Source organism: Protopterus annectens, chromosome 11.part0 (assembly GCF_019279795.1).
Source record: "Protopterus annectens isolate FY-2018-M chromosome 11.part0, PAN1.0, whole genome shotgun sequence".
NCBI classification, from domain to species: Eukaryota; Metazoa; Chordata; order Ceratodontiformes; family Protopteridae; genus Protopterus; species Protopterus annectens.
Window position 1 is genome coordinate 1,179,453,060 of NC_056745.1, and position 12,125 is coordinate 1,179,465,184.

Here is a 12,125-nt window from a genome sequence, read left to right on the forward strand (position 1 = left end):
AACACTAAGCCCCTACGGCAAGCAAACACACTTCATGGGACTCTCATCACAGGGGACTCCATTGTAAGACATACTGATGCCCCTCTAACCAGGCTGAACAAGGAGAAGATATCTGATAGTTGCTTATCTGGCACCAGGATCTGACAAACCATGCATACTCTCAAGTCATTATGCCACAGGTACCAGTATAATTCCATCGTCGTCCATGTAGGTGTAAAGGACTGGAGATGTACCTCCCCTGGACTACATAAAAAGAGACATTATGGAGCTTTCAGACTACATGCCTCAGGCTGGTACAGGCCTAGCATTGAGCTGCTTATTACCATCACTAACGATAATGCAAAAATATGAGCAAAGACTGATTTCAACAACTGGCTGTCCTTCTAGCGTCACTGCAAGGGGATCCAATATTTGTCAGCTTGGGAGGACATGGTAAACAAGACCACTTTACTTTCCCAAGGATGGTCTGCACCTTTCCCCTCTAGGCTTTCGAACACGGACTAAAACTTTATCCACCCCACAGCACGTTTTTAGGTAATGCCAAATTAGCAAACCTACCAACTGACTCAACTCAAATCAACTCAACTGAACCTCAAGGTGTTTCTGTTCAATGCCAGGAGCCTATATAAAAAAAAAACAACACTCCTTCTAAGCCCTCCTCACACTCGAAAATATCTGTGCAGTTACCGAGACAGGATTTAAAATAGCAGAGAGTACCCTGGCAGTGCAAGGTTTACAAATCTTCCATATTTTAGATCAGCAGCTGCAGAGCCAAGGGCAAAAGGTAGAGGTGTCACAATATACATCAGCAACAGGCATGCCTCTAGGGTGGTCAGACAGGATGATGTGGTTGAGTTCTTCCATGTGAAGATCACCGAAGACAAAATACTGTACCATATCCTAACCAGTTATAGGTCTCTCTCCATACTCCATGAGACTCGCAATGCATATTTGGACCTACTGGAAAAAACTTACCATCCAGCCTAACACCCTACTCGGGAGACTTAAAATGATCTCTCTATAGACTGGGAATACTACATGGCCTCAATTCTGCAGGCACAGAGAGCCCTAGACTTCATAAATACAAACACCCTGGCCCTGGACCAAATAATGAATATTCCCACTACATGCTGTAACATACTGGACCTCATGCTCACAAATACGTGAAAAAGCTGCACCTCCCCCCGATGTCCCATGCTCCCTGGTAAGGTCCAACCATAAAGCAGTCTCCTTTGAAATCAAAAATCAACTCCGCAATCCTATTAAAATCAGTAACAGTTAGGGACTACTCCAAGGCAAATTATCTTTTATTAAGTAATAGTTTGCCAAAAATTAATGCCCCTTCAAACCCCAAGAACACAGTAGCCTATGCTTTATAACTCTCAGAGGCTCTGTACAGCAATGTCAATGGCTGCACAGAGCCTGCTGTGCCTACTGGAAGCAAGCACAGGACTAATCCCAGAAACAAACTACCCTGGTGGCATTCCAAATTAAATACGATATACAACAAACAGAATAAAAATATGACAAAAAAATCAGAAAGGGTAATTCCTTTAAAGATAAAAAAAATTATCTTATCTAACTGAATAGGCAACTAAGAGGAACAATTAGGTCAAGCAAAGCCAACTATGATGCTAAGATAGCCTCCCAGGTGAAAGATAACCATAAGGTCTTCTACAGTTATGGCATAAACCCCAAGGGCAGCTCACAGCGATGTGCTGAAATGGTAGTTAACAGTGCTACATTTACCAAGCCGGCAATATAGTGAACCTGTTAGCAGACTAATTTCCAACTTTACCCCCACCTCACCTCCAGCCATCCCCCCAAATATACTCTCAAACATAACCCCTCCAACTATAACTAGGGAACACATACTGGCTACACTCATTAAAACCAAGAACACAGCCCCAGTGGGCCCAGATAACATCCCAAGATGCCTTATGTATAGTCTAAAATATGACTTATTAAGACCCCTGGAGTCAAAAAGTCTTAAAACAGGCTTTGTGTTACGTGAATGGAGGACTGTGATGGTCATCCCCCTTCATAAGGGAGGACCTTCAACAGATCCTGGAAACTACAGACCCATTAGTCTGGCTAGTCTTGTCTACAAAGCCATGGAAAGAATTATCATGGAGATTATCAACAAGGACATAGGAGACAACCAGATACTGGATCCATCCCAGTTTTGCTTTGTCAAAGAAGGTCATGTTTATTGAATCTGGTGGACTGCTTTGTAAATGTCACTAAAGCAATGGATGAGGGGAAAACGGCGCATACTGCCTACCTAGATCTGGCTAAAGCATTTGATACAATATCCCACTCAAGCATGGTCAACAAATCTATGGAACTAGGTACTAACCCTTTTATAACATGCTGGATTGGTGGCTCACTGATAGGATCCCAGGAGGTTAGAATCGGGGAGGCCATCTATACAAAGAGGCCAGTCACAAGTGGAGTTCCCCAGGGCTCTGTGCTAGGCCCACTACTCTTTGGCATCTACTTCTTGGATGTCAAAGTCAATGTCAAAGGCCTCTGGCTAACCAAGTTCTTAGATAATTGCAAACAGGAAGCAGTAACTGAATCCCACCAAGACAAGAACAACTTTCAGGAGGGTCCAACACAGATAAACACTTGGTGCCAAAGCCATGGCTTAAAGTTCAATACTAATAAAATGCATTATAGTACCTTTTGGGAAGTCTGCTACTCCAGGTTACTACCTCATGAATAAAACAACCCTAAACGTTGACTCACTACTTGAGGATCTGGAAACTCATGTAGATAGTAACCTAGCCTTTGAACAATGTGCCCAAGGGAGTAAGAAAATTTGTGTTGCTCAACTTATAAGCAAGGGCATGGCATTCTAGGTCCAGACACTCATCATCAGACCCATCAGAGTATAAAGCCCCCTTCAGTTTAACATGCAGGAACTGCAATGTCCACAAAGCTTCCTTACAAAAAAATACACTGAGTAAACACAATATTTTATGCTGACTGCCTCAAAGCCCTGTCTCTTTATTTAGTATCATACAGAGTTCTGAGTGATCTCTGAGTGGCATACAAGGCATTCCTGGATCCTGTCTTGATGAAACTTCTGCAACTCCTCAAAACAAACAGCATCAGAACTACTAGATTAAAAAGACAGAAATTTCACTTGTGACATAAATAGAACATATTGGAGAAAAAGATACATTTCTCAGATAATTCCCATTCTCTTGAACAGGCTGCCCATCCATGTGAAGGAGAGTTCTACCCTATCTTTATTTCAGTGCAACTTGGACCAATGGATGGGTAATGAGAAATTCATCCCTAGTCTGGCACCTTTGTCTCTGATGGACAGAGGCAGTCAGTAAATCACCCCTATATAAATCAAATTTGTGGGTCACATTTGGGTTGCATGGCTAGGCTGATAAAGACCGTAATGGTTGTTACCCTATTATACACCTGTGAATGCACCTTCACACTTACAGTCAAAGGCTACCATCACCAGCTTTGGTGGCCTGCCTTTGAGTGCCTTATCCATGCTCTTCATGCATAACTTACCTTTGTCTGCCGTCATGAATTCTGTCTTGTTCTGGAGCTAAAGACTTAGCAGTCCAGGGTCATGACACTTCCCTGCCAGGATGGACATGCCTATCCTCTTCTCCCTGATCCGTCAAGCACCCAGTCCACTAACTGAATTCAGGTCACCTGGACCATAATCAGGGCTTTATCTCTCTGCTACTGGAGGAGGCATATTAAAAGACGCTTTCTGAAAGGTCAGTAGACTCCACGGAAGTTAAAGATCTATTATCTGTATAATGCATTGTTGAGTGAGACAGACCACTGGAATGTCTAAGTATATGGCCTCGCCTCTGACCAGAAGATTTTAGGGCTGTTGATTTCTGCAATAAGTGAATTTGGCCTGTCTTCAAAGATCAAGAATTAATAAATGGTAAACATCACTGGATATCTGTGGTCTCCAGATCCTGACCCTAGCTTGCACTTTATTTAAGATTGAATGTGAGCAAAGAGCAATATGCTCCATTGACTGTACATGCTTTCACAGGATAGGGGTATTCTTGATAAAAAGTTGATTTAAAGCAGGGACAGAACTTGGGAGACAGCATACAGGGACCCCATTTGAGCTTTTAGTCTTTTTTGAAGGAAATTGTCTACAATGAATAATACTGGGAGGGAGACAATTGTTAACTATAGGACCAGAAAGAGATAAAGGGTGAGCAGCCAGAGAGAATGATTTTGGTACTGCAGCAGAATAGCAACATTTATGAGGTTAGTAAGAAGGTCATCATGAAAGGTATTTGTGGAGTGGGGGTTAATTAGTCAATACAGGCACTTAATTTTTTCTTACTGGGGGGCAAGCCTCCCTTTGTACCACACCTCCTTCCGTAAATATACTAACTCCACTGTCACACAATAGTAGACAAACGAAAAAAAAACAGACATGCTTCCATAGAAAAGTAGAGTTGTGTAAAATCTTACCATAGCAGTATATGTCCTACTCTTCACTGCTGCAGTAGTGATCTCCCACGCAGGGTAGCTGACATTCGACTAGTACACCAAAGCCTAATGGTCTTGTATGCTCCATCCCTGCACAAAACTTTATGCATAAAAGTGACATATGAACCCAGTTACCCAGAACTGAATCGCCCCAGAAGAGAACAGCCTCCAAAGGACAAAGGAGTTCATGCACATCCAAAAGGGAAAAAAAAGCAGAAGAAAAAAGGGAAACCCTTAGTCAGAAGGGGATCCAAAACAAAAATCAGAACAAACAAGGTGGGGTTGAGGGGAGGGAGCGAATACTGAAACAGTGACTAGAAGGACATCTACTGTTATGCTAAGATTTTATACAATTGTACTGTGTCTTTCTATATTGCTGTTGCAGTACTCAACGTTAGGGAGAGTAAAAAAGCTCAAGAAACAGAATGGGAGGAGAAAGGCTTCAGCCTTATAAAACAGTTCTAGCAAAACCTGTTCTGGCCCTACAAACCATATCCAGGTTATAATGCTTAGTAAAGGTATGCACTGAAGACCAAGTAGCAGCTTCAAGGATGGAATTGGTGTCCAGTCCAACCCTTTGAAGAAAGCACCAGAAGAGGCACCAGCCCTAGGGGAAAGAGCTCTAATAGCAGTAGACAAAGATTTGCAATGAAAATAACAAAAAGTAATGGCCTTGGATATCCAGGAAGAGATTGTTTGCTTAGAAACAGCCAAACCCATTGTTCTGAGATGAAATGAAACAAACAGCTGGTCAGACTTACGAATGGCCTCAGTTTTTTATCCAAATAATACCTGAGCTGTCTGTGCAAATGCAAGGGATGCAAGACCCTCTCACTAGCAGACTGAGGTGAAAGGAAGGGAGTGGTACTGACTTGATTCAAAGACAACTCATTTACTACCTTAGGCATCAAAGAAAGATTAGTACGAAGGGACACCCTGCCCATGTGAAAAAAACAAAAATGAAGGAATGCCCATAACAGCCTGGACCTCAGAAACTCTACGAGCAAAAGTAAGAGCCAGCAACAAAACAGTCTTCCAGGTGTAGGCTCAAAAGGAGCCGGAGTAAATTTTTCCATAACAAAATTAAGGTCCCAAGGAGGAATAGGTTTCCTTGGATGCCAATATGAAGGGTACCTTTAATAAATTGCTTGACCTCAAAACAGGTAACCAAAGGAGGATTCAAGGTCAGACAAGTAGAAATGGCTGAGAAATGGGACATCACAGTAGACTAGACCAGGCCAGACTGAAGCAACTCATGCAAATAAGATAGGACCAAAGAGACCTCCATTGAAAAATGGTCCTGGCTATGATCATGGCACCAGACAGGAAATAATTTCCATTTTGATATACAAGATTTTCTTGTTGAGGGTTTCCTTGCCTCCTGTACAACCCTGAGCATGTCCTCAGAAAAGAGGTGCCTGAAAGGGATCAAAACCCTATCAACCACAGTGTTATTTGAAGAGTGGATACGTGAGAATGGATGAGAGACTCCTTGTCCTGTGTGAAGAGGTCCAACCAGTGAGGTAACTTGTGGTGATTGTCCCTGGTCAGATGTATTAAGAGGGGGAGCCAATGTTGTCCTGGCCAAAAGGGAATCACTAACAAGATTTCCGAGGAGTCCAGCTGAGTCTTCTGCAGGACTCTTGGAAGTACAGGAGGAAAGAAAGCAACAAGAAACATCCCCTTCCAGTTAATAGAAAGAGTGTCTCTCTTCCGCACCAGATGGCGTGGAACTCTGGAAGCTGTCTGCTCAGAAGGGAGGAAACAAGATCTACCCTTGGAATATCCCACTGATGGACAATGTCCAGAAACACATCTCTGTGAAGCATTCATTTGTGAGCCTGTGTTTTAGACCTGTTCAAGAGAGTCTGTCTCTGAAGGAATGTATACTGCCTGAAGAGTTAACTGATAGCCACCTCCCATGCTTGAAGAGCCATGACTTTGTGCCTCCCTGCTTATTGACATACCATATCACTGTAATGTTGTCTGTGTATACCTTCAAGGGACCTGGACAGAACATAAGGTAAAAACCTTGAAGTGTCAGTATCAGATCTCTCATCTCTTTGATGTTGATATGCTCTGACTTCTGATGGAGAGGCCAGAGACCATGGACTTTCAGGTGACCAAATGAAACCTCCCACCTCAAGTCTGAGGCATCGGTGAACAGTTCTTGAGAGGGGACCGGAGGCTGAAACAGTAGGCCTGAGTTGATTGCAAACCAGTGACTCCATCCCTCGAATTCCTTCTTTAGACAAGGAAGGAGAGGCACACTGAAATCCAGAGGGTGGCAACACTGCAGCTAAACTGACCTGCTGAATGGCCTACAGAACTATTACCTGCTTCTAGAGGGATGTCCGGTGGACAGCTAAGGAATCTGGCCAAGACATCTTGGTCTTCTTCTTATCTAGCAGGAGTATCTTGAGGTTAAATGATTACCCTGGGCTAACTGTTTAAGCCATTAGTTTTCAATTTTTTTCAATTTTACTTTTTTTTAGCTTCAATAAACTGAACAACTTTTATGCCTCCATGACAAGGGCTTGACTGTAGAAATGTTGAGACCATAAAATGCCCTCATAGTCTTGTACAAAGATAAATTACTATAACTCTTAGTATAGATTAAACTTACAGTCTTCTTAACAAGTACTTCATCAAATCATTCCAGTCTATACAGCAGAATCCAGAGGCTCTAATAAACTACTAAACAACTGTTTTGTTGCTGAGAAAAACTGCATAATGCAGAAATCATATCTCTGTGGACTGTGCTTACTCGGTCAGTTATGACAAGGAGAAACCTGTGTGACTATGAATCACACGGCTAATTTACATTTTGTGGAAGGTTTTTTACTATCATGACTTGTTTATCTTCACCAATCTATTATGTAAGGAGTACCACAACTAGAACATCTTTTCAAAGTTCAGTGACTACTGTTGTTCTTTTTTTTTGTAATTTGTATGCTTCATATTGAAATTTCCAATAAAATGAAAGCAAAAATCAAAATGAAAATAACAGCAGCTTACCTGCCGGGCAACAGGATTGTTTGTAGAATCTGGCAATGAAGACATAAGACTGGCAGTGCTCTTTTTATGGACACTATTCATACCAGGCATTTTAGTTACTTTGCTAGTTTTGTTAGCATTATTAGAACAAGCAGTTTTACGTTTCTTCCCTACTGACTTGTCATATGAGGGAGGAAGTGATGTCACTGCATTAAGTGCAACTAGGGAATGATCCCCAGAATGATGAATCAAAGAAGGTACAGGCAAAGTAGGGTCAATACTGCTAACAACCAAGCTCATATGTTTTATTGAGTCTGCAGAGCTGCCAGACAATGAGGTCCGTTCTGAGGGCTCTGTTTTGGCATTGTGTGGATTAGGTCCATTGTTTGTACTGTGCGAAGACATACTGTTAAAGGATGATGTAGTCTGATAGGAGTTTAACGATGCTCTTGTACTTAAAATGCAGTTCCTTTTATGAGATCCTGAGAATGATGACATGGATGATGAGGGGGAGCAGGATGATGATGTCTGCAAAGGTAAAGAGGAAGATGACAGCTGCTTTTTCTTCTTGCTGCTTGAGGACTCATCACTGCGTGCAGACATATCCTTCAGTTTTGATGGTTTGCTGTTTTTTGTTTTGGGTGACTTGTGTGAAGAAGCAATTACATGAGGCACCGGTGGTATTAGTGATGGTGATTTAAACGTAGAGTCCATTATGTTGAAAGCTCCTGTCCCATGTATAAATGCTGAAGTATAAGACATAAGAGAGTTTGTATCCGATGTCGTTAAGGCTGCAGATGGCGTCACAGCATTGGAAGGAGGATGCCTTGAACTAATATGTGCTGAGGGAAGGTATACTGCATGGTTGCTGCTGAAAGTCTGTAAACCAGATGTTGAAAATGTAGAGGATATAGGGGCTGCTGGTAAAGGCATAGGACTGTCTGCTGCTGGAGGAATTTTCCTATTAAAAAAAAAAAAACGGAAACTATAAAATCCCATGTTATCAAACACAAATCGTGACTTAAATACTCTGGTATGACAAAATATTATTGCCCAAGATTATACTCCATTTTCAAAATGATAGGATTTGATATTTTATTATGCTATGATTGCAATGTTACATGACTGCTGTACCTGTCAGATATAAGATCATAATGCAATAGAGACTAAGAAAAGTCAAGTGACACTCTGATGTTATCAGTGCACAAGTCATAACGCAGATGCAGTGTATGGCACTGTTTGGGATCATGACAGTACCTCTGAGGTTACCAAATACCTCAAAAGAGATGCAACACATTACTGTTTCTATGATACTATTTCTGTAGTGTGTAGTGAATTTTAAATGGTTATATTACAAGCGCTCAAGTCCCAGCTGCTCAAAATCCATTGCCTCAGAGCCTTGTAGCTCGTGAAAGTTGCCACTTGTCTTTGAACTTGAACATGAGTTCAAGCAAGCAGCTTATGTGGATACATTATTCAAGTTTGAGCGAGGTAGGTGTAATAGTTGTGCAGAAGGAAGTGGAAGGGAAATTTTAAGGTTACGGAGCGGGAGAAGGATTTTAAGGCTAGGCAGTGGGAATGGAGTTTTAGGGTTTGGGAGTAATTAGGAAATTCAGGTTTAGGGAGGGGGTTATCTTTAGGGTAAGGGAGCGAGGACTGAGGTTGGGAAACGGTGGGAGTTTTAGGGTTAGAATTAGTGTGCTGGTAGGGCTACTTAGAAATGGGAGGTTGGGCTAGTGGAATCGAGTAAGGCTATCGAAAGCTACTAGTAAGAGAGCAGATGCAGTAGACCACTCTTAAGCAATGCATCATTGCATAAAACATTTTCAAAATTTCAACAAATACCTGTCAATCATCATCACTTTACAAAACAAAATAAACATGATGGTTGGCATAATGGTTAAAATATTTTCCTTACAGACACAACGTGCAGGGTTTGATTCTCACATTGTTTAATTAGCTAGGCTTAATATGGCCTACAGGGGCAGTTAGCCTACTACTAATCTGTGAAACTATGAACTTTGTGTCACAGGAAACAGTGTTATATACACATGAAAATAACAACATATACATTAGGGAGCAAAACAAGCAAGACATTTATGTGCACTAAACAAGCTTGACATCTAGTATCTACATTGGTGGGCAAGACTATGAAAGGTGTACCACTGATCAAAATACTCACAAATGCACAAGGTCCCACCCCTTTAAGTGAAGCATATATGATTTTACTTTTTTTCTCTTTTTTTGCAGAGTTTTATTCACTTTTGTATGTTAGACTTGAATAAACATCAATTTCTGATATTACTATTCCTTGTATGAAAAAGGTGTAAGTGGGAATTCAGATTAAAATGCATAGATGTAGCTGTCTCATTTAGCGTTTGGTGCCGTTTCCAGATATAACAACCCTCTAAGTTGATAAGTAACAAAAGCAAATTTGTATCTCCATTCTGATCTGGTTGCTGCTCCTAAAACGTAGAAGCCAGCCAGATCCCATTTCTGAGCAGCTGAGGAGCATATTAAAAAAGCTTCCACTTTTAAGACTGCAGCAAGTGGCTTGCTGCAACTTGTATCAGAAATGAAGTACTGGGGCACTTCAGTGCCACAGTCCTGACACCCCAAAAGCAGTACTGAAATTTAGTTCTGTACTGGTACTCAGAAATGCTGCTACAGAAATGAATACGATATTGCATGATCAACTGACTCTCATCTCCACATCGCACCCCCTAACAGCTTCTGATTCTGGCAGCTGCCTCTTTGTTCCATTCTAGTTATGCTACAGTTAAAATATGCTGCACTGAGAACTGAAAGCAAAAATGTTAGTAGATGAAGTGATGGAATAAAGATGGTAAGAAGAAAATGGTTACACTGAAGTATGACACTGTGCCTGTGTAACTGTGAGTGACAATGCAGTGACTACAGGCAAAATACAAATTTACTTCATTTTAGTGCACCCAATATATGATTTCTTCTACTGCATAAATTAGTTAAATTATAAGAAAAATTAAAGAGGATAGCAGACACAGCACGCAACACAAGCTGTATCTCTCTAAATGCCCTCCAGTATATATTCCTTAACTTCAAAACCAGCTAATTGGTGGGGGAAATTTCTTGTTTCTGGATGCCCAACTTCTTTTATTCCTTTCGGCTTTTCCCGGTTAGGGGTCGCCACAGTGGATCACCTGTCTGCTCATGATTGGCAGTGGGGTTTTACAGTGTCGAGTTGCCAGCCCGGCGCCCAACCTTCCACAGAAGGCACACACACACATGCACTCACACCTACGGCCAACTTAGAATGTCCAATCCACCTACAGCATGTCTTTGGGATGTGGGAGGAAACCGGAGCACCCGGAGGAAACCCACGCGACCACAGGGAGGACATCCATACAAAAATTAAAAGAAAAAAGTGGATTTCCGATATTAAAAATGTGACTTGCTTTACCACCACTGTTGCACTCCGGATCGCACACAGTATGTGAGACCTTCAACATGCAACTTTACTATTCAAAAAACAAACCCCCTCTAAAAATGAGTATTGCAGAAATAAAAATTCCTTATTTTAAGCACAGTTTCACTGCTAATATTGAACTTGAATTCACATTTACAAACAGCGTTCAAAAATGTCTCACCAAATATTTAGATTCCTTCTACCAAAACCATGTAATCCACAGGATCTTCACTTTAATAATGCATAAATGCACAAGCCACAATCTATTTGTCAGATGTCTGCTTCGATGGCAGTACGCTTGCAAATGAGTCCACATATAGTATAGACACATAAGTACTCACCATACCAGCAAATCTTTGAGATAAGCTTCCATATCAGGTAATTACTATTAAGATTCCTGTAACAGTCATCTTTTCCTGGCTCATCATGCTTTTTTCAGCACTCTTCTAGAGAACACGGCAACCTCAACAATCCTCTAAAGGAATAGACTCCTTTTACAATTTGTTCTGGTTGTGGCTGAAACGAAAAGAGCAGCTTCTCTATACCTGTACTTTATATATATTTTCTGGAAGAGGTGTATCTAAGCTGGCAGCAAGACATAATGCACAGAAGTAACTTGAATCCTAAAGATAACATGAAGCAACATGAAGAATGGAATATGCTAAAAGAGTAGGACAGAATGTTCAGTGAGAGCACTTTATCATAGAAAGGTATACTGCTAAGTCAAGTCCAGGTAGTAGTGGCCAACCTGCTCAAAGAGGGGGCAAGGAATTTGCTCCTGATGCTGGGGATCAGAGTTTCATAAGCTGCCTTGATGTGGGAGAAGGGGGTCTGACTGGGATGGAGGACTGATTTACTAGAGGGTAACACCACCTGAATATTTCCTCAATTTAGATGCCCTAATGCCCTCTCCATTCACCCACAAATGAGGGGAACTATTTTCAGTAGCCATAAAGCCCATGACTTGGCCTGATCTCCTTCTCTGGTGAACAAAAGAATGTAAGAGCAGGTGTAGGCAAAATACTGAGGAAGTGGGGATAGACATCAGTATGAAGAAGGGAGCAGGCTGCTGAATATGAATGTAATACAAAAGCCAAGGCAGTATTGATTGTAAAGTTATCCATTTATTGACATTTGAATACTGGGATAGTCCAACTGGATAGAAGCCCATTTTCAGTGGAGGCCT

The 12,125-nt window shown here is 41.4% G+C and overlaps 1 protein-coding gene across 2 annotated transcripts in view; it reads right to left on the minus strand.

The window, feature by feature from the left end:
* Nucleotides 1-12,125, minus strand: part of ATXN7L1 (ataxin 7 like 1) — a 955,929-nt gene that overhangs the window by 110,519 nt on the left and 833,285 nt on the right. For both annotated transcript variants that reach the window (XM_044088532.1, XM_044088534.1), the window contains one exon: nt 7,516-8,455. In XM_044088532.1, coding sequence (XP_043944467.1) covers nt 7,516-8,455 — 940 coding nt within the window. The remainder of the gene's footprint in view (nt 1-7,515; nt 8,456-12,125) is intronic.